The sequence below is a fragment of the Gracilinanus agilis genome, chromosome 5, assembly GCF_016433145.1.
Source record: "Gracilinanus agilis isolate LMUSP501 chromosome 5, AgileGrace, whole genome shotgun sequence".
Classification (NCBI taxonomy): domain Eukaryota; kingdom Metazoa; phylum Chordata; class Mammalia; order Didelphimorphia; family Didelphidae; genus Gracilinanus; species Gracilinanus agilis.
In genome coordinates this window covers 264,743,942-264,767,499 of record NC_058134.1, presented here as the reverse complement: position 1 = coordinate 264,767,499, position 23,558 = coordinate 264,743,942, and the positions used below count along the sequence as shown (strand labels likewise).

Sequence of the window (23,558 nt, the reverse complement as noted above, 5' to 3'; positions counted from 1 at the left end):
ATCATCAAGCAAGCCACTTTGCTTACAGTTTCATCTAAGAGTCCTGTTATACTTTATCTAGAGTATACTCTTGGTAAGATCAAAAGAACCAGCCCAGGAGTGAAGACATGATGGGTTTGAGTTCTGCCTCTATGTGTCACTGAAAAGGCATTTAACCTCTCAGGGTTCTTTTTTTTTTTTTAATGGACCCCTATGGTAGTGTTGTGAAGTTTTGTTTTTTTTTTAAACCCTTAACTTCTGTGTATTGGCTTCTAGGTGGAAGAGTGGTAAGGGTGGGCAATGGGGGTCAAGTGACTTGCCCAGGGTCACACAACTGGGAAGTGTCTGAGGCAGGGTTTAAACCTAGGACCTCCTGTCTCTAGGCCTGACTCTCAATCCACTGAGCTACCCAACTGCCCCAGTAGTGAAGCTTATTGACCCTTTCTCAGGTTAGGTGCATAAAATTCACAATCAATCAATCAACATTTATCCAGTGACTGTGGGCCTGGTACCATGCTAATTGTTGAAGATACAAAACGAGAACAAAGACAATCCCTGTCCTCGAGGAGGTTACAATGTAATGAAGGATTGCAAAAGATTCCAAAGGAGACCAAATATATTGAAATAAAGATGCAATTCTTTTCTGACTCCATTACAAAACTCCCAAAAATCTAGTCACCGGCCCCTTTAAGACTGGTATTGGCAGAGGGAATAGGAGAAGGGTTTTTCTGTATTTCAACAGCAGGTGTTTGCTAATCCAAAAAAAGAAAAAAAGCAAGTCTTGACCAACAAATAAAAATTTAAACATGAATCTGGGTAAATTAACCTTTTTTGGCATTGATGAGTATATTTGCATTTCTACTGAAGCTGGAGTTGTGAATTTCTGCCTTAGGCATTTAATGAGGTAAAGTCCTAACTGAAATGGTTAACTAGTTAAGACTTGATTTAGACAGCGAACTAGGTAACCAGGTGTGTTGTGTGGGATCCAGTCAGAGCAAGTTGTTACATTTTTTGTGTGAGCCTTTGCCTCTCGGAAGTGTCTGAGACCACATTTGAACCTAAGACCTTCCGCCTCCAGGCCTGGCTTTCAATCCACTGAGACACCCAGCTGACCCTCAAAGTATTGATTCTAAGCTGGGAGGTAGGAGTTTTTGTGGAAAGGAAAGTAGCGGGAGACCCCCCCCATCAGTAACCCAATGTTTCTTCCCTACCCTGCTAGTCCGTGACTTTGACCTTGGCAGGCTTCCCGGCCCCGCCTACATGAGCTAAGCGCCTTCCTCCGTCCCTGATTGGCTCAGCTGGGCGCATGCGCGATCAAGACCAAGCGGAGGAGCTGGAGGAGCTGGTGCTCGGGCTTGCTGCGGGAGCCTGCGCTCCTTCGTCCCCCATGCAGCGAGGGGCCTTCCAGTAAGCCTGAGCATCGCACGCAGTAGGGAGGGTGGGGATGGGGGGCTGCTGGAGACCTCGCGTCTTCCCTTCCAGGTATCCGGCGGCGCGCTGCTCCCCGGGGTTCGGTGCACAGCGCACGCCCTTGGAGATCTGCAGCTGAAGTGACCCTGGGCTCCCTCCGTGTGGGGGCGTGGGAAGGAGCCCGGGCACTGCGTCTGGCTCTTCTGCAGGTTGCTGCAATCGAGGGCCCCGGGCGCACCCCTCCTACCTCCCCTACTTTATCTAGTTGGCTGGAACGGACACCTCTGCCCCCTACCTTCGGGGGTGGGGATGGGGGTGGGGGGGGTCTTCACCTCTTTTCCTGGAGACGAAGCAGCTCTGCCTTTCGCCTCCAGGGCCGCGTTTCCCCTCGGAGAATCGATTTTTAACAGCAGCTGCAGATTGGAATCAGCCTTTATTTTCCCCCCTTTCTATAGGGGATATTGTCAGTCGTGGAGATTTTTGTTCTGGGGTGTAGCTTTTGTGATTTTTGTTTTGTTTTTGACTTTTCCCTCAAAGGCGATGTATTTCCTTTCTCCCCAGGTGATCGCTGTCTTCTATCCCATGAAAGATCTTGAGGCCAATCTATGCAAAGGATATATAAAAATGATGACTAATATAGTTATCCTGAGCTTGATTCTTTTTATTTCTTTATCTTTCTGGATTATGTCTATGACTGCGAGCACCTATTATGGTAAGTATGGCTTCTCGGATACATTAAAATGGCACATTTGCTAACCATCTTTTCAAGTGAATGAATGCCTTTGAACGCATTGGCTGTTCTTAATTCCCAATGACATTTTCAGTATATTTGGTTGTCAGCTAACTTGAAACATAAAGGCAGATTCCACTGCATTTCTTACATTGTGGACATGGGGAGGGAGGGGAAAAGGGGGGGGGAGACAGAGACACAGAGTGAGAGTATGTGTTAGTTGGATTCCTTCGGCAGGCCTGGAAGATCTTTGGATTCATCAGAATAATATCTTGTTATCTGTAATAATTTGAGGAATTGCTAAATTTCAGCTAGAAGCTAATGAAATAAAGATAAAAATAATTTCCCCAGATTTAGTGACCCATCCCTCTGAAATCTTATTCAAATTGAGACACCCCCCCTCCCCCACCCCCGCCAATGATTCTTCCAGCTCTGGGAGGGCGATTTGTGCTCTCTGAAATGCCTTTCTACAAATAGGCAGGTTTCCTTACCTGATCACTAAGTTGGAATACTTTGATCATTTTGTTGTTGTTGTTGGACCAGACCCATGATTTCATTAGTATGGTAAATTATCTGTAAGGAATCTCCTTCTGCCAAGGGTAGATCTTCACCTGTTCTACCACTTACTCTTGAAGAATCTTCAAGGAAACTAAGGTGTTAAGTGACTTATCACATAGCTAGTAATTGATCAGAGGCAGGACTTGAACCCAACCTTAAGGCTAACTCTGCTGCATCTTACTGCTTCTCTTGATAATCACAAGTACTTAAAATAGAAATATTTCAAATTAAATAGCATGAGCAGTACTTTACAGACCTTCTTACAAACACTAAATGTCAGGTATTACAAATGAATGCATGAAAATAATGATAATTTATCTAGTGCTTGAAGCACTTTACAAATATTATCTCATTTGAACCTCAAAGTCACACTGGGAAGTAGGTGCTATTATTTTTCCCCATTTTTCTGATGAGAAACAGATTAAAGTGTCTTGACCAGGATAATTTAGCAGTAGTGTCTGAGGTAAAATTTGAACTCAGGTCTTCCTAACTCTAGGCCCAGTTCTCTAACATGGACATAATCTGCTTGTTTGCATGTTGTTCTCCCTCTTTAGACTGAGGGCTCTTTGAGGGCAGGGACTATCTTTTGTCTTTCTTTGTACGTCCAATTCTTAGCATAGTTCCTGACACATAGTAAGTGCTTAATAAATGTTTTTTAACTTAATGGCTATCCAGTGCTGCCTGATAATAATTAAAAGACTTTTTAAATTATTTAATTTAAGTTTAAATTTAAAATAAAAACAAAAGCATTGTGCTAAGCACTGAAGATAAAAAATACCCCCCCCCAAAAAAAAAAAGGAAAGGAAAGAGAGAGAGACAGTTTTCGTTCTAATAGGGAAAGAAAACATTGGGAAATGGGAACCGGGAAAGAGAGCTTGAGTCTGGAGAGAGAGGAATGATGAATTGATGGAGCGGTCAACTGAACTGGGCTTTGTACTGAATTGACACACACATATGTACATATATCTATACATGCACACGTGTGTATGTGCATGTAATTTATTTTTAACATTCTTTTTTATTTGAATTTTTATAGAATTTTAATATAATCAGTATTTATTTTATTATTATTCCAAATGTTTACAAAACCAAACAAAACAAACATTTCCATATATAAAGAAAAAGAATTCAAGGTTTTGAATTCTCTCCCTCCTTCCCATCTCATTCTCATCCATTTAGAAGGCAATAAATGTGATGCCAGTTATATATGTGAAATCATGAAAAACATTTCCATATTAGCCATGTTACCAAAAAAAAGTAAGAAAATTAAAATGAATACTTAAATTTATATTCAGACTCCATCAACTCTTTCTCTGAGGTGAATAGCATTTTTTCTTGTTCTTTATTATTAATCGAGATGTTTACAAATCCAAACAAAACAAACATTTCCATATTTAAGAAGATATACAAATGTAATCACAAATATCCTACATATTTGACTTTTCTATGGAGAGCATTTTTAATAAGTCCTTCAGAATTGTCTTAGATCATTTTATTTATATTGATCAGAATAGCTAAGTAATGCACAGTTGATCATCATACAGTGTTGCTGTTACTATATACAATGTTCTCCTGGTTCTGCTCACTTCACTTTTCATCAGTTCATGTTAAGTCTTCTCAGGTTTTTCTGAAAGCATCCTGCTCATCTTTTCTTATAGCACAATAATGTTCCATCACTGTTATATACCACTGTTTGCTCAGCCATTCCCCTATTGTTGGGTATCCTTGCAATTTCTAATCCTTTGCCACCTCAAAAAGAACTGCATTAAATATTTTTGTATAACTAGGTCCTTTCCCTTCTTTTTTTTTTATCTCTTAACATTGCTTGGTCAAAGGGTGTGCACAATTTTATAGCCTTTGGGACATAGTTCCAAATTGTTAATCGCCTTGATTTTCAGTCAACATATTAACATTCATCAGGCACCTACTATGTACCAGGAACTGTGCTAAGTGCTGGGAATATAGAGAGCCCCTGCCCTCAAGGAACTTACAATCTAATGGGAGAGACAATATGCAAACACATTTATACAAAGCAAGCTATATAAATAAGGATAAATAAAAATAACAAGAAGGAAGGCATTTGAATTAAGGGGTGTTGGGAAAGGTTTCCTGTAGAAGGTGGGATTTCAGTTGGGGCTTAAAGGAAATCAGGGAAGTTGGTTCAGGGGGAGAGGGGAGAGGATTCCAGAAATGGGGGACAGCCAGAGAAAATGCCCAAAACTGAGAGATGGAGTATCTTGAAATATCCTGTTGTTGGGGAGTAAGGAAAGATAGGAGGAAGAAAAGTTGCAAAGGGCTCTGAATTTCAAACAGAGCATTTTGTTTTTGCTCCTGGTGAAAATAGGAAGCCCAAGTGAGCTAGTTTATTGTCACTTGGTTACTAAGCAAGGCTTTTACCCCTCAGGGCAGAAATTCCAAAAATGAATGGATTAATTTCACCCCAGCTGAGTTTGAGATATTGTTTCATTTAATATAAATTCTTAGTGTATAATCTGTTGAGATTTAACCTCATTTGGGCTGAATACATTAAATTGTTTTACCCTGTTGAGATTTAAAGATCAATGAATTACAGAATGATGTTGTGACTGACTTAGAGCTTTATTTTTGAATAATTTATACTACTTTAATTCTTCATCTGATTTTTCACCTTTACTATAGAAGAATTTTGGACTGCAAAGTTGGGTCTTTTTTATTATTTGTTTTTGGACACTTCAAGAGGGCAGTCTTACTTGCCTTTTTCTTTTTTGCCTGAAAGTAATTTTCCATAGTGAGTAACTTAGTTTTTGACCTTCTAAGAGCCAAGTCTTTAATTTTTTGAAGTTAGTGTGTCTGAGGGTATAGGGATAGGAATTGGACCTTTAGTTTCAAGAGTACAAGGAACTTCCAGCTGAGGAAATTTCCACTTCCCATGCTGGTCCTTATAGTCTTGGGGAGTTGCCTAGGCCATGGAGAGGTTTAAGTGATTTGTTCCAGATCACACAATCAGTAGTTTCCAACTTGTGAGTTGAGGCCCCTGCAGGGTTGGGGGTGGGTTGTGCAGAATTATTGTAAGAGGTTCTCAAATCCATAACTAAGCAAATTTACCTCCTGCAGACCTAGTAAATATTGTCTTGTACATATAACTACTGCGATTTTCAAGGTATGATTTATATATAAAAATATGCAATTACTCACATGTGTGTATATTTTTTAAAAAACCCTTACCTTTTGTTACAGAATTGCTACTAACTATTGGTTCCAAGGCAGAAGAGCAGCATGGGCTAGGCAATGGGATTTAAGGGACTTGTCCAGGGTCTCCCTGCTAGGAAGTGTCTGAGAGCAGATCTGAACTCAGGGCCTCCCATGCCTACATCTGACTCTCAAGCCACTGAGCCATCTAGCTGCCCTCAGCCCATCATTCAGTTCTAATGAAACACCTAAATGCTTATGCTATTTAATGCAGACTTGAACAAGGTCCATTTATAAGCTCATCCATCTACAAATATATGTGTCATCTTGGCTTCAGTTTCTAAAACTAACCATTCCTACCTTTTAATGGGTGTGATGGAGGTACTGCTTTAACTATGCTGAACAATATCTTTGTAATTGTTTTGAATCTTTTTCAGGTTCCTTGCATCCTATTTCTCCATGGCGATGGCTGTTTTCTGTGATCGTTCCTGTTTTGATTGCATTCAATGGCTTAAAAAAGAAGAGCCTGGATCACACTGGTGCTTTGGGAGGTATTTATTTTATTGGAGCATTTAAACAAGCTGTGTATTGAGTGTCTGGCCTTTTCATGTCTGCTTGTAATACAATTTTAAATCTATCCTTTCTAAACTAAATGAGTATCTCTAGCAGGCATCTTTTTTTTTTTTTTTTAATCCTTGCTTTCAGATTGGATGTTTTAGGCACCTCAAACTCAGGATGTCCAAAATAGAACATATTGTGTTTTTCCTCAAACCCACCCTTCTTCCTAACTTCCCTATTATTTTTGAGGGGACTGTCAACCTTGTAGCCCATCAGATTCACCCCCTTAGTGTCACCCCCAACCTTCGTGGCCACTCACCCCGAATGTTGAATCAGCTGCCAAATCTTGTCATTTATACCTTTATAAGATGGCTCACATGTTTCCTCTTCTCTTGCTCACAAGGGCTGCCTTCATTCTGGTCCTGATGAGTTCTTTCTTGTCTAGATTACTTCAGTACCCCAGGCTATTTTCCAGCCGCCTGCAAAAATCACTAACCACCTCACATCTACTCACTAAACTCTGCTGGCTCCGTGTTACATCTAAGATGAAGTATGAACTGGTCTGTGGGCTATTTAGAGCTTTTTTCCCCAATTGTTCCTTTCCCAGCTTTCCCTGTTTCTTACCCGTGACTCCTCCACAAGTTCCACATTCCAGCCACAGTGGCCCGTTGGCTGTTTGTTCTGTGTCCGTGTGGCACCATCTCTGCCTTTGTGCTAGGTGGCCTCTGAGGCCTAGAACGAACTCCCTTCTTGTCTCTACCTCTCTGAACCCCTGGCTCCCTCCTGCACTCAAAGGAAAACTTCCACCTCAGATCCTCTCTTCTACGGAGGCTTCTTCTGAAACCTCTTAAATCAAGTGCCTTCTCTGTTCATTTTCTTATCCTGAATATAGCTTGCTTTATATATATTGGTCTCTTTCATTGATTGTAAGCTCCTTAAGGGCAGAGACTCTCTTTTGTCTCTTTTTGTATTCCTAGAACCTAGCACAGTGCCTGGCAGATAGTAGGCACTTAATAAATGGTTATTGATCATTGATTGGTTCTTCTTATTATTGCATATTGCTGTCTACAAGAAGTTTTTCCTGATCTCTCCATCTACTTCCTTCCCTCTCTCTCCAAATAACTGTTATTATATTCTACTATATAACATACATATAATATGCTATATATATTATATTAAATTTTATATATATGTATATATATAATATTTATTTTATATTTATAAAGTCTATATAATGTCTTCCTTAATAGAATTTAAGCTCCTTAAGTACAAGGACCATTTCCCTCCTGCTTTTGGGTTTTGAGTGCTCAGCAAAGTACCTGACACATAGTAGGTGACATGCTTGTTGGCTGATGGATTACAACACTTTAAAAGCCTTTTTGCACCCCTCAACTCTGTTTGATAATGCTGATGTTCCTATTTTACAGATGAGGAAATTGAACCTCCTAAGTTCAATGACTTGGTCACGTACTTATGTAGCTAGTAAGTTGCAGAACACATATTCAGACCCAGGCCTCTCTTGACCTGTGACACACTAGTTCTTAGCTCAACAGTGATATTACTTTATTTGACTTCAGGCCATTGGCGAGTGTCCAAACTTGGTTATTTGAGATTGTTCACTTTTGAGTTCAAAGCACTTAAGTATTTCTTCCCACTGGGAGATGAGTGAATAATGGTGGCCATAAACTTTTAACTATCTATATGTTCCATCTGATAAAGAGAAGTTTTTTTAAAAAGTTATTTTATCTAATAAAAAAGAAATTTTAAAATTGTTTTATATAATGCTTGAATAAATTATTTCCATTTAAAAATTTTTTTACTAACCTGTGATTTCATTGGTGGTAGGGAGCTCCCGGTCTGGGAATTCCCTTTACCACTCCAAATCTTCAACTTGGAATGTTGGAATATTGCCTTGAAGTACTCTCAGGTTAGGTGACTTACTCAGGTTCACAGAGCCAATCAGAAGCATGACTTGACCCCAGATTTCACACAATGGGCCTTTCCATCTACTAGGCCACCTTACCTCTCAGGGAGAAACTTATTAAGTTTATAAAGCTTTAATAAATGAGTGAGTAAATAAATAATGCTTTGGCAAATAATAAGAGCAACAAAAAATAATAAACTTTAATCACTTACAACTGCTTGAAGACTTTTGGAATACCCTGTATTGAATCAGGGGAGGTGTGTTATGAAATAAGTTTCCAAATTGTTTATTAAAATTTTAATAGGTATAATTGAGTCATAGAAATAAAGGTAGCATATGATAAGATTCCAGCATTTATTTATTTATTTGTTTGTTTGTTTGTTTGTTTATTTATTTATTTAAGCCCTTGTACTTCGGTGTATTGTCTCATAGGTGGTAGAGTGGTAAGGGTAGGCAATGGGGGTCAAGTGACTTGCCCAGGGTCACACAGCTGAGAAGTGGCTGAGGCCGGGTTTGAACCTAGGACCTCCTGTCTCTAGGCCTGGCTCTCACTCCACTGAGCTACCCAGCTGCCCCTCCACAGTATTTATTAAATTTTATAAGTATATTTGAGTTAATCACAGCAAGAGAGGTTGCATAAAACAGGAGTCATGAAATAAAGTTCCATGAGGCTTCTCAGTTTGAATTGGCACTTCCTTAGTAGTCCAGTAGGAAAGAAAAAATGTTGGTACTTTCTGTATTAAAGCTTTTTTTTTTTTTTTTGCATTCTGGTTTTCTTCTTTCTCCCCATTTCCCTGTTCCAAAAACAAAACAAAAAATAGTCTTGTCTTACACTCTGGGCCATCTTAAAATCCCACATCTCAAGGGCTTCAGTAATTAGTTGGGTTTTTAACTGAAACTCATCTCTCTGTAGTGAAACAAAACTAGAATCAGATACTGCTATCTCTTTTGCCATTGACTTTGGAAATAATGAGAGTGATCTTCTGGAAGTATTTTCATCTACATTTAACCCTGATCCTGATGTACACAAGTTAATTAATGGGGAAATAATTACTACTAATTTTTATTTCTAGAGAACTTTTCAAAATTGTTATGAAAACCTTTCCTTTGCATTTTGACTCCAGCCTATCTTTTCAGCCTTTTGGTTCATAATTACTATCATCCACATACTGTGCATTCTAATTCATGTGGCCTCCCCACACCTGGTACATGCCTCTTACCTTCCATTCATCCATCCTTCCTGTTTTTGTCTGCTGGTTTCTTCTTTTGGCTAAAAGCTGGTATTCCCTCTCTGCGTTTGGCCCTTTTAGTAAAACAATTTGCACATCCCAACATACAAATTGTCTTCTTCATTCCCTTGAGCCCCGTGCCAGGGGTCTCGGTCCTGGAGAGAAGGGGCCTCTGAACAGTGCTCTTCCATCTTTCCATGGTCCCTGGGGAAGCAGTTGGGGGGCACACGTCGCCCTTCTCTCCTTGTTCTTGTCTCTTGGTCCTGGGAGTTCTAGGTTTCCATGGCAGGTCATTGATTGACGTCACTGACCTATGACAAATGTGAGGAACCAACAGTTGGCTTTCTTTTCCGTTCAAGGTTTGGTTGGGTGGGATGGAAGGGAGAACAGACCAAAGAGCATCTAAAGACTCGAGAGTCACCAGCATTGCAGATGTCTACAGATCTGGGGCTAGATCCCAGCCCCCTCCATTCCCCCCTCCACCCACCCCCACCCTCTGCCCTCACCTTGCAAAGAGTGGGAGCCTCAGAGATTGAAATGCCCCTGGTGCCTGTACCCCCACTCTGGCAGTGTGGGGTGTTAGAAGAAACCTGGATTGGGAGTTAAGGGAGGCTCACCTTTGAATCCTGCCTTTGATACAAATTAGCTACAACTTAACTTCTCTATCTCTTCAACTTTAAAAAAAGACTGATAACTGCCTAGGATTAAGATCAGTAAGAATAGTAGCTAACATCTCAACCCTTCAAGGAAGGGGCTTTTATTATCTTCATTTTACAAATGAAGAAACTGAGACAGACAGAGATGAAGTAACTTCCCTTTCCGAAGACCCAAAGTTCATAGATTTTAGCGAAGATAAATAGTGTAATGGTTGTAAAACACTTAAAAAGCTACAGAACGGTTCACTATTATTATTTGGGCCTGTGACACCCCTGCCAAGGAATAAAAGGCAGGACTTTGGATACCATTATAGTGTCATTCCATTAACAACACGTCTTGCTTTCTACTCAGACCCTCTTAATGTTGAGTGTAAAAGCCAATTTGCTCTACAGAGCTAAGAATCCGGAAGAGGTGGGCTAAGGTTTTGCTCCAAAATGCAGAGGATGAAAACCTTAACAATCACTCATTAAAAAGCAGCTCTAAGGGGCAGCTGGCTAGCTCAGTGGATTGAGAGCCAAGCCTAGAGACGGGAGGTCCTAGGTTCAAATCCGGCCTCAGACACTTCCCAGCTGTGTGACCCTGGGCAAGTCACTTGACCCCCATTTCCCACCCTTACCACTCTTCCACCAAGGAACCAATACACAGAAGTTAAGGGTTAAAAAAAAAAAAAAAAAGCTCTGCCCACCACCTAGAATAAGGAGTAGCAGAGACAGCCAGGTAGCGTATGGAGAAAGCGCCAGTCCTGGTTCCAGTCTGGCCTCAGACATTTCCTGACTTTGTGACTCTAGGCAAGTCCCTTAACCCTGATCACCCAGCCCTTGCCACTTTGGTCTTAGAATTTCTACTGAGACAAAAGAGCTAAGGGTTTGAAACAGAAGACTAGGGGTAGGGACTAGACCTGTGATTTAATTGGTAGATGTACCTGGTGCTGGGGTTCTTTCCCAGGGTCTGCAGATCCCTGGGGATAGAATTCAGGGAATCCGAAACTGGTATTGAAAAAATATACATATCTTATTTTTACTAGCTTCTAACTAAAATTAAGCATTTCCTTCAATTAAGAGGTTTTGAAGAAATTCTTCTGAGATAACATCCATAGTTTGTGTAGCCTGCCAGAGTAGTTTATGATACATAAAAAATAGGGTTAGAACCTGGACTAGTGGTTTGATTTTAGTTATTATTAATAACAGGAAAGCTGTTCCCCTAAAAGAGACATTGAAGAACTTCAGAGTGAGCTTAGAAGCAGGCCAGAAGTCAAAGAAACAATAAGAGAAGTTTAAGTTTGTCTAATTGAGCAAAGTGACACTGCAGGGCTCGGGCATATCTAAAGATGACTGAAATGGAGAGGAATTAATTCACCTGTCTTTTTAAGTCAGCCACGGGCAATAAAGAGCCTTCCCCAGAGCGAGGAAGGAAGTCAAACCAAGAAGTCAACTGTCGAACTTTGCCTCGCATCAGATCACTTTGGGAACATTAAAATCTTGCAGATCCCCGTCCTCAGCTAGCCATGACACCCTGGAATAAAACAATTCTCAATATCACAGAAAAGTAACAAAAGAACCAGCTGAGACTTTCCCCCCAGAAGTGCACAGTCTGACCCTAAAATCAAGTCTTGAAATCAAGAAGTAGGCTGGAAGAATGAGCCAAAAAAAAAAACAAAACAAAACAACCCAACAACAAACCAACCAAAAAACCATGAAAAGCCATTGTGGTGAGAGGAAATCTTTAGACACAAGAATAGAAGAATATGATTTATATAAGCAAAGCCTGAAAGGGAAACTGTTGGGCACAGATTCAACTAGAATTCCTGGAAGAGATGAAGAGTTACCAAAAGGGTTTAAAATATTTTTATTTTTAATGAATGTGCTCAAGGAAAAAATTGGAAAAGAAATGAGAGCGATGGAAGAAAGAATTGGGAGGTTGATGTTTTGGACATGGCCAGAGCAGAAATTTGTTTGGTTTGAGTAGATGTGTTTAGAGAGCCAGGCCTGAAGTCAGGAAGATGAGTCTCCCCGCCCCCCTTTTTTTTAAAATTCCAAATTCTATAAAACCAGCATTTCCATATACAAAGAAAAAGTTTATACATAAGTAAAATACAACTCTGTTGTATGTTTAGCTTACTTTTCTTAATATCTGCATGATAAATTGCATCCACAAGTGTCCCACCCTCCCCGCATCACAGAAGGTATCCAGGAGACCAACAGATTCATACAAATTAAGTTTTTCACATTTTCACTTTTCAGTTCACAATTTATTCTTCCCATAACTGTGTATAATGTACACTATCCCATGTAGTTTTTTTCAAGTTTTAAAAAAATTAGCCTGCTCATTCCTTCTTATGGCACAATAATATCCCATCACAATTATATACCAAAATTTGTTTAGTCATTTCCCAACTGATGGGCAAAAAGACCTAAATCTGGTCCCAGATACTTACTAGCTGTGTGACCCTGGGCAAGTCACTTCACCCTGTTTGCCTCAGTTTCCTCATCTATAAAATGAGCTGGAGAAGGCAATGGCAAACCACTCTAGTATCTTTGCCAAGAAATCCCCAAATGGAGTTCTGAAGAGTCAGACACAATTGAAAGACAACAAATATGTTTTAACGGGGCTTTTGTTTCTCTTTCATTCTCAATTTGGGGGTTAGGGAGTGGATTAGGGTGAATGGGAGAGATGGCAGGTTTTTGGTGATTAGGAAATATATATGTGTGTGCATACATATGTTATATGTCATATAACATGTTATTTTTTTAAGTTGACAGGACCATATGTACCCAACCTCTTCATTCTATAAATGAGGATAGAATGTTGGGCCTAGAGTCAGGAAGAACCTGAGCTTAGAAACATCCTCAGATACTTATTAGCTCTGTCACCCTGGACAAGTCACTTAAGTTCTTTTGCCTCAGTTTCCTCATCTGTAAAATAGATGTAAGGGTAGCACCTGGCTCCTAGGTAAGTTATGAAGAACAAATGAGATAATAATTGTACAGCAGTTAGCACAATGTCTGACACATTGTAAGAATTATATAAAATGTTATCTATTGTTACTAAGTGAATTGCACAGGTTAATAAAGCAAGTGTCTAAGGGAAAATTTGAATTTAGGTCTTCCCAACTCCAAGTCCAATCCTATCAATATGCCACTTAGCCAACGTTCATATGGTATAAACTGAGCACCTTCACCCTGTGAAATGACTAGATTTAATTGGGATGGAGGATAAACCTGGTGATCTTTTTCTCCCCATTCAATAAGTATTTATTTAAGCACCTGCTAGCACTTTGTGTATAAATCTCTCACTTGATTTGTTACAAAGTTGGTTGAGGAATAACATTATAAGCCTGTCCTAGCATTTGGGAGGGAAGAGTGCCAGAGGAAGGTGAGCTCTTCAATTCCAAAACTGCCTGACAGAGTTGGTTTATTCTATTTATCTCCTTCCCCTTTTTTGTATCATTGGAATCACTTTTGTTTGCCTTTCTTCTTCTAACCTCTTTTTGTGTCATTAGCGGTCCCTTTGGACCACTTCTCAAAATAATGTTTTAAAATAATTGAGGGAATGGCTCAAATTAGAGGTTAGTAAAAATAAAGATACTACTTTTTCCCCACCCAAATTCATGGGCCCTGAGTTAGAAATCCTTGTTCTGTCAGAACATGTAAATACAGAGATGTAGCATTGTTCTAGTTCCATGTTTTACTGAACATAGGAAAGAAAGCTTAAAGGGCAAGTTAGTTAAGACATATATATCCGTCTTATATTTGGTTTTCTTTTGGTCCTGAGAAAGCTTGGGAACTCTGGAAAATGCATATTTTCCGTGATTTTTTTTAATATAGGAAAAATCTGTTTCTTACTCTAAATATTTTCATTAAAATGTCTCTAGTGAGGGTTTCAAATTTGGTTTTTTACATGTTCTGCTTTTTTTCCTCTTTTTCTAATGATTACTTTTCTTTACTATTTCCCCTCTCCCCTATCCCATCTTTTTCTTTAAAGAACAGGTAAGATGGCAAAAAGTAAAAGAAAATCCAATGTTGACAGGATTATGAAACAGATACCATAATCCATTGTTGAAGGGATTGTGTGCTGGCAGAAATATTTTTGAAAACAGTAATAAATAAACATTTATAAGCACCTACTGTGTGCTAGGCACTGTGCTCAGCAACAATGTAAAATGCTGTCTGAGTCATAAAATTGGCCTCACCTTGGTTAAGTCACTTAACTTCTCAGAGACTCAGTTTCTTCATAGGTAAAATGAGGAAATGGTATAAACCACTTTTAAAGTCCACTTTGGATCTAATTCTATCATCCTCTTATACCTTAATTCAATCTTTCTGTTGCTAGAGTTAAGCTAAGTTAAGTTAAGCTAAGAAAAGGCTTAGTCAAAATATCAAAGGCAGCTCTATTTTTTGTCTATAGTCTATATATTTGACATTTGGGGAATAGCAAATTATGACATATTGACTAAATATTATGAGGCTATTAAAAATAAATGTAAAATGTACAGAAATATAGACTCGAAGGAGGTGAAACAAAATAAAATCTTCAGAACTAGAAGTGTATACATGTTGGGGATGTGAGAAATAAAGGGAGAGAAGCAAGGAAAACAAGCATTATTGGGGAAATTGGGGGGAGCCACAAGAACAAAAGCATTATTTTTAATTTGTCAGGATCTACTAGATTAAAGCCTTACAGGTATGTTGTTTTTTGCTTGTTCACTGGATTATTTTGTTGACCATTAATAAATTTGGGGAGGTGTTATTTTGAGGGGAGGGATGTGGCCACACTTGGCCTCTGTTAATATACATATTTTTATGCATAGACAAGAGAAATTTAGCACCTAGATGTTGCCACTGGTAAGGATCAGCATGGGGATTCACCTACCCTTTACCAAGATTGCATATTAAAAATCTCTGAATTGGAAGATTTAACAATCTAAACCACACTGAGAACAAGAATTTCTCCCCTCTTTCTTTTTTACTTCTTTGTATGCCCAACACTTAGCACAATACATAGTAGTGTAAAGGTGAAAGTGAATGGTTGGCTAAAATATACAAAGATTATAAATAATAGTGTTAGTCACCAATTCAAAGTATTATAGCTTTTATTTACAAAAGAGGTGGAAAGAGTGAAAGCAGAGAAATACAAATGGGTAGAGAAGACATTAGTTTATCTAACTAAATATTGCTCCAGTGCTCCACTCAGCCAGGACTTGTTGACCTTCAACTGGAATTACACTCTCTCCAGAAGACAGGGAGGGAAAGCCAGCTATTCACTCACCCAAGTTCCCTCCAAGAGGCAGGTCAAGACAATGACTCGAGCTGAAGGTGATTCTTAAAGCTGACTTCCCTCTTGAAATCCAACTCCTTCTTGAAGCTGGTTTCCTTCTTGAAGTCAACTTCTTTCCCCAGCCCCAGAAATTCAGGGCCATTTTTATAGTGGGTTCTTGTCTCTTCCCCTTTTCACAGGGGCCAATCATAGCTTCCAAATTGTCTAGCACTGCCTGGGGGGATGAGGGAGGTGGTCACAGAGACAGAAGGCTCCTCAATGGTATTTGGCGTCACATTGTTAGGTTTTTTTAAAAAACTGTTCATGGCAGAAACTAGGCATATACCAGCATCTCACACCATACACCAGGATAAAGTCAAAATGGATATTTTATCTAGAGATAAAGGGCAATGCCATACACAAAATTGGGGAACATGGAAACGTTTATTTGTCAGACTTGTGGAGAAGGGAAGAATTTATGGCCAATAGGGCATAAAGAACATCACAAAAAATGAAATGGTTAATTTTTACTACATTAAATTAAAAGGTTTTGTTCAAACAAAAGCAATAAATCAAGATTAGAAGGGAAACAAATTTTATGGGGATTTTATAACAAGTATCTCTGACAAAATCCTCATTTCTCAAATCTGTAGAAGACTGAGTCAAATTTATAAGAATACAAAACATTCCCCAGCTGAAAAATGGTCAAAGGATATGAACAGGTAGTTCTTAGAGGAAAAAGTTAAAACTATGAAAAAAAATGCTCCAAATCACTATTGATTAAAGAAATGCACATTAAGAAAAACTCTCAGCTACCACCTCACACCTCTAAGATTGCCTAACATGACCAAAAAGAAAAATGATATATATTGGAGGGGATTTGGGAAAATTGGGACACTAATACATTGTTGGTGGAACTGTGAACTGATCCAACCATTCTAGAGAACAACATGGAACCATGCCCAAAAGGCCATACAACTATGCACACCCTTTGACTCAGCAATACCCCTACTGGGTTTGTATTCCAAAAAGATCAGAGCTATGGGAAAAGGATCTATCTGCACCAAAATATTCTTAGCAGCTCTTTTTATAGTGGCAGAGAATTAAAAACAGAAGTTGTCCATCACCTGATGAACAAGCTGTGGTATATGGTTGTAATGGAATATGATTGTGCTATAAAAAACAGTGAACAAGATGAGTTCAGAAAAACCTGGAAGGCCTTATGTGAACTGATGTTCAGTGATGCGAAGTGAGCAGTCAGGAGAACAATGTATACAGTAACAGAAATACTCTACAGTGATCAACTGTGAAGGACTAAACCATCAACAACGAAGCAAGTCTCCAAGATGAGCATGAGGGGCTCATGCTAGAAAAATGCTTTCCACAGCCAGAGGAGGAACTGCTGGAGTCTGCGTGCAGGTCAAAGCCGGCCACCCTCCATGTTATTTCCTTTGTGAGATTTTTATTGTATTTGTGATAACGTATCTTTTATCAGGACATGAGCAATATGGAACTATATATCACATGAAAGTACTAATATAAACCTATATCAGACTATTTACTCTTGGGAGGAAGAAAAACTAAATCCTAAAATGTCAAAAAACAATTATCAAAAACAGTTTCTATCTGTAACTAAAAAAAAATAAATTAAAAAAATATTGCTGGTATTTTATCTCTAGAAGATAGGATGGATGGAAAGAATGGGGGCTTGCTCAACAGGATTTAATGAGCACCAGTAGAAACAAATAAGCCCTAATCAGCAGAGAGATAAAGTATTTAAGGCAAAACCAAGATTTCTCCACAATGCCATTATCTGTGGGAAAGAATGCCCTTTCACCTGAAATAGCCTATTTGCTTTTTAATTACTGAAATTGTAGGAAATTTTCCTTATACAGAAATCTAACACTATAGCTTCTGCCTCTTATACATCTAGCCTAAAGGGTTAGAGAATGTTTAACTCTAGCAGAGATTAGGCAGCTGGTTATAGGATCAAGCACTAGATTAGGATTATTATTATTATTTATTATTATGAGCAGAGGGAGCTAGGTGTCACAGTGGAGAGAGTGCAGAGCCTATGGTCAGGAAGACCCAAGTTCAGATGTGACCTTGGGCCAATCCTTTCACACCAATTTTCTCATCTGGAAAGTGGGGGTAAATAAGAGCATCAAGGTGTGTCTAAGGCAGGATTCGGGCCCAGGCCTTCCTGATGTCGAGCTCATCTTGCCAGCTAACTCTTTCCAACTGTTACTCAGGAGGTGGATTCCAGTCCTGACTCAGCTGATAAAATATAGCCATCTTGGGGCAAATCATCTTACTTAAGCCTCATTTTCTTCACCTGCAAAACAGGGATATTGAGACCCCTGCTGCTTCATAGGAGTACTGTGAAGATGAAAGTTCTTGAAAAGTATACAGATTTTATTTTCAACCAGAAGCTAATATTACATTTATGTAGCACTATTTGCGAAGCAAGTCCTTAAAATATACCTCACTTGGCGCATAGTACTCTCTGAGTTCTAAAGGAATAAAATTATTACATATATATTTACTAAGGTAATAAAAATATTACATATTACAAAAGCAATAAAATATCACATATTTATTGCTAAAGTAATAAAAATATTAAAATATTACAAAGGTAATGAAATATTTATTACCAAACTAATAAAAATATTAAATATGTGCATTACTAAAGTAATAAAAATAGTGTGATATTTACACATTCATTACTAAAATTGTGACATCTTATTAAACAATTAGCTCTTACCTAGGCCATGTAGCTTTGCAAATGAATTATAACAGACATTCAAAGAAAACTTAATTCTAGTATAACAAACTGTCTTCAAAAATAATGATCTTACCAGACACCTAGAAAAATATATTTCTTATCTCTAAACCGAGAAAAGATAAAGCAGAAAAAAACAATAGACTGATATGTGTAGAGAATATTGGTAAAAATATTAGTAAAGAGGCTATTTTCATGGTTTCAGGTATATTCTACTCTGTGACTTCATTTGAAGTTTTCTTGGCAAAGATGGGGTTGTTTTATCATTTCTTTTGACAACTCACTTGACAGTTGAGGAAACTGAGGCAAATGGGGTTAAGTGACTTGCCCAGGGTCACACAGCTAGTAAGTGTCTGAGGCTGGATTTTAACTCAGGTCTTCCCGACTCCAGGCCCTGTATTCTATCCAGTGTGCCACTTTTTGTGACTAGGATGAATTTACATCAGGAATGCAGTATTGCTTCAGTATCAGAAAAATTATAACAAAGTAACAAAACATCTATAAATGCAAAATGATATATTTCCTCTTAAAGGTATAGTAACAGTATCCATAGTCTCTGGGAAAGGGACTGTTGAAGCTGGTAGAGAAGAAACAAATATTCCTGAGACAGCTTCTCTGTTTAGGAATATCTAAATTGGTTAAGTATAAATTTTGGAAATGTATTCAAAATGGTAGAAAAAGGATAAAATTTATTTTTCATACTCATTAATGAAAAATGTAGACTTAACATTTTGTTTGTTTCTTCATTGTGTCTCTTTCAGGAGTAGTAGTTGGATTTATCTTGACCATTGCAAATTTGAGCTTTTTTTCTTCTTTGATGACATTTTTCATTTCTTCCTCAAAACTCACCAAGTGGAAAGAAGAAGAAAAGAAGCGTGTAGATCCAGAATACAAAGAAGGTAGCCTTTATCTTATCCGCTGATACATAGTGAATAACTCGTTTTTCACTGTAAGTTCTCCAACCTAAAGTTGGATCATTTGTGATAGCCAACAACATAATTCTTTTTCATAGAATTTTGGAGCATTTAGTCTTTTTTTTTGTTCTTCTCTTTTTTTGATCGGTGAATTGTGACAGCATCTATCAGCACAATTTACACCATAATACATTTTATCATTCTTTTTTAACTCAAGGCACATAATACACATTTGACAGTCATATCTCCGCTAGCCTTTCAGTTTTAAAAAAAATACACATCCCTTCTGCAAGTGCCTTCTTCATCTCTTTTCATATTCCCTTTTGAGCCTAAAACCTCTGGGTTTTTTTTTTTACTGCTTTTTTTTTTCTTTTCCAGGGGGGCAGAGAAATTGGATTCAGGTTTTCTGTAATGGAGCTGTCCCTACTGAGCTGGCATTACTCTACATGATAGAAAATGGGCCAGGTGAAATCTGCATCGATTTCTCCAGACAGTACACAGCCTCCTGGATGTGTTTGTCTCTCTTGGCCTCCCTGGCCTCCTCTGCAGGAGACACGTGGGCTTCAGAAATCGGCTCTGTTGCCAGCACCACCCAGCCAAGGCTCATAACGACCTGGCAGAGAGTTCCGATCGGTGAGGCACGACCTTGTTTTCCAAGCCTTTAAAAATGGGGATTTCATGAGTCAAAATCAGTAGAGTTTCTTAATATGTTTTTAATATAAAATATTTGTTGGTATTTTCTATTTGGAAATAGAGTCACCTCTCAAAGGGTCATAGATTTAGAGCTGGAAGGGTCCTTAGAAGCCCCGAGGGGCATTTTACAGACAAGGAACTTGAAGCCCAGGGAAGACAGAGACTTGCACAGGATCACACAGCCAGGAAGGATCTGGGACAGGATTTGAGGTCAGGGACGCCTCAGTGCCTCTCTGAGGGGACAAGAGGGAAAGGTCAGAATCCAGGGAAGCATCAAGCCTTGGAGTCTGAGGAGCGAAAGAAGGGATGTGGCCCAGGCGTCAGACCCAAGGGCCCCGGGCCCTGACACTGGGGTAGGTGGCTTAGACTCAACCTGGAGGGCCTGAGGACTTGACCTCTTCAGCAAGGGCAGGCCAGTTCATTTGGATTCCAAAGAGGAGAACTCCAGAATCGTTACAGGCAGCTTTACTGGCAGCCTAGGAGGGGACCATAAGTAGTACTGGGTGTGAGCAGTGCCCAAAGGCCTGTGGTGAGGGTGCAGAATGTCTAAGAAAAAATAGAAAAGGGGAGACGGGAAGTTCCCCAGGGATGTGGGGCAGCCGTTGCTCCACAGGGCCCTTATGGTGAGTTCCCCAGTCATGGGGATGGAGAGGGCCTTACAGGGCCTTCCCCCAGGCATCCAAACAATAAGAGCTTATTCGGAGATGGGGGGACGGGAAGGACCACCAGAGTTCTGGCATCAAACTGTCCTGTCCATTGTAGACTCAGGCTAGGAACAAGGTGAGGGCCAGTGGCCCTGCACGGTGCGATGTCCAGGGATCCAGCAGGCAGCATTGGAAGCCCCAGGAGACAGAATCAAGTTTAAAAAATGGGCAAATCCATTTTCCACAACCACCACCAGCCTGGAATAAGCTGAAGACCCGCCATACTTTACTGGGGAAAGTAGAGAAGAGGAGCTTTCTTTTCCTGCTCTGCATCTCGGAAGCCCTAGGCATTTCCATGTTCTCTGTCTGTCCATCTATCTGTCTCTCTACCTGCCTGTCTATCTGTCCCTCTCTGTCTTTCTCTCTGCCTGTCTGCCTGTCTCTCTGTCTCTTTGTGTCTCTGTCTGTCTCTCCCTCCCCCTGTCTCTCTCTTTTAATCCTTACCTCCTGTCTTAGAGTCAGTACTGTGTATTGGCTCCAAGGCAGAAGAGTGGTAAGGGCTAGGCAATGGAGGTTATGGGACTTGTCCAGGGTCACACAGCTGGGAAGTATCTGAGGTCAGATCTGAAGCCAGGACCTCCTGTTTCCAGACCTGGCACTCTATCCCCTGAGCAACCCAGCTGCCCCCTCATGTTCTCTGTTTAACTCAAGTCTGTGGCCAAGGCCGTCTCACCCCTCACCTAGCAGGGCTGCCATGTTGGCTCATTCCTCCTATAATGGCTCTTGTTAGCATCCCTCCCCTTAATGTTTTCTGGGGCCCAGAAGCACCGTTCTCACAGTGCCTCACGCCATCATGTCCTGGCCCAGGCCTAGCATCCTTCCTGTGTGTCCGTTTGTCTCTCCCATCTGCTGGGGGCCTCCCCACCGCTACCACCTCCAGGCACACTGATCAAGGCTCTTTGTACGCGTCTGCTCGATCCTCCTGCCCTGGGCCTTGGCTCTGGTTCTCGCTGGAGCACTGATGAGGGCTTTGGGGGGGGGGGGGAGGTGGCTGGCCTGGTGCCCCAGGGCCGCGGGGGGCTGCTTTCGGGATGGGGTTCTCAGTGCGGCTGTCTCTCCGCAGGCACCAATGGCGGCGTCACGGCGGTGGGCTTCCTCTCGAGCTTCCTGGGCGGCTCTCTGGTGGGCATGGCCTACTTCTTCTCGCAGCTGATCTTTGTGAACGACCTGGATTCCTCGGCGCCCCAGTGGCCGGTGGTGGCCTTTGCGGGAATGGCCGGCTTGCTGGGCTCAGTTATTGACTCGTACCTCGGGGCGACCATGCAGTACTCTGGTAAGGGGGGCTGGGAGGAGGGTGGGGGCGGGGCCAAGCGTGGCCTTTGGCCCCCCGAGCCTGTGCACAGGCTGGTTTCCCTGCACCCTCCCTGCGCTTCTGCTTTGGAACTGCAACGCAGGAGCGATTTCGAGACAGAAGGAGAGGGTTATGAAGGCTTAACTCCGCTGGGGTGGCGCGCTGGGGGAAGGTCTTGGGTTCCAGTGTGGCCTCGGCAGGGTGACTCTGGGTAAGGCACTTCACCCCCATTGCCCAGCCCTCACCGCGCGCTTCTTAGAATTGATATTGTAAGAGGAGTTGTGGTTTTTTGTCTGTTTGTTTTCCTGTTGCCTGTTCTGTTCCCTGTAGTTGGTGAGCCGCATCTGCCATCTTGTTTCCTCTTTTCCCCTTCAGGTTGGGATGAAGCCACCCGCAGCGTCGTCAGCCAGCCCACTGGGGAGACAAAATACATTTCTGGGAAGCCGATCCTTGACAACAACGCCGTGAACCTGTTTTCCTCCATCCTCATCGCCCTCCTGCTTCCTAGTGCAGCCTGGGCTCTCTGGCCCATAGACTGAACTTCCCATCCGTTAGAGACTAAAGCGGAGGCCAGTGGAAGGCCGCGATTCTAAGAGTTAGCCTCCAATCATTCGAATCACCCCGCTTATAGGGATGGCATTAATTTTGTATTCTATCTTCCCATCCTCATAAATCTCATGTCATAACTGGAAACATTCCAGCAAAGAAAATTCAAATAAAAAAAAACCCAACAAAAAAACAGAAACAAACTTCTCTTCTAGGACCTGAGCAGGCGGAACCTGGCCCGATGGAGCTGTTGGGACAGAAAGAGAAATCTTTTCTGATTGGCTTCGGCAGACAAAGAAGACCGATGCCCTCTGGGGCACCCTCGGGGGTTTGTGCACCTCCAGTGGGGAACTAGAAATTGCGGGAAGATATCTAACCTGCCCCCCCACCCCCATACCAGGCTCAGCGGCATCCATTCGGAGCAGATATTTAAACCAAACAAACACACGCTCCGGAGCTTCCCGCTCTTTGTCATCAAGTGGCTTCCGTCGTGGTCCCGAGTAGAACCTTGTTTTCAGCTCCGAGTCCGCCGTGTCTGTAAGAGCATCCTCATTCCTACCTGTTTAGTTAGTGGGAAAAGTGTCATGAAATAGGTAGTCGTGCTTGTTCTTATGTCTATCAGAATGTGGAAAAAAAAATTGACCCATAAGAGGAAAAAAACAACCCAGCAACAGATGTCTTGCATGTCTTTCAGTGTTGATCCTATGTATCCTACTGGCTTTTTCCAAAAAGATGCTGTGTAGAAATTAATTTATTCTTTTTCGGTAGATTGAGAAAAAAAGTCTTTCAGAAGATGATTTTTTTAAGTACCTTTTTTTTTTTAAGTAAAGTAGTATAAGCTTGCCACTTGGAATTTGCATTCGAGGCATTGATGGCTTGTGGCACCACTGGGATCGTGATGCATTTACCTGCTATCCGAGGACCTGTGGGGGGACTCATCAGAAGGCACAAGGGTTGTTTTTTGTTTTTTTTTTGTCATAGAGACGTACTTCATCATCCCTTCCTTAAGGGTGGTTCCCCAATTGTCAGTTTTATTCACAATAAAAACAGGTCTGTTTGCTCCTTTATTTTTTCACTTTTCCTGTCATTTTTGTAGATTTTATCTTTGCCCCACCTGATTTCCCCTCTTTCCTCTTCTGGTGAATTGTCCCTTTAGACCATT

The 23,558-nt window shown here is 40.7% G+C and overlaps 1 protein-coding gene across 1 annotated transcript; it reads left to right on the top strand.

The window, feature by feature from the left end:
* Positions 1 to 1,328: 1,328 nt before the first annotated feature.
* TMEM19 (transmembrane protein 19) lies at positions 1,329 to 23,483 on the top strand. Its single transcript, XM_044678147.1, has 7 exons — positions 1,329 to 1,386; positions 1,951 to 2,101; positions 6,283 to 6,396; positions 19,010 to 19,147; positions 19,541 to 19,795; positions 21,623 to 21,832; positions 22,226 to 23,483. Exons 2-7 carry the CDS (start codon positions 1,972 to 1,974, stop codon positions 22,387 to 22,389), a joined length of 1,011 nt encoding a protein of 336 aa, XP_044534082.1. The 5' UTR covers positions 1,329 to 1,386; positions 1,951 to 1,971; the 3' UTR covers positions 22,390 to 23,483.
* Positions 23,484 to 23,558: the final 75 nt, after the last annotated feature.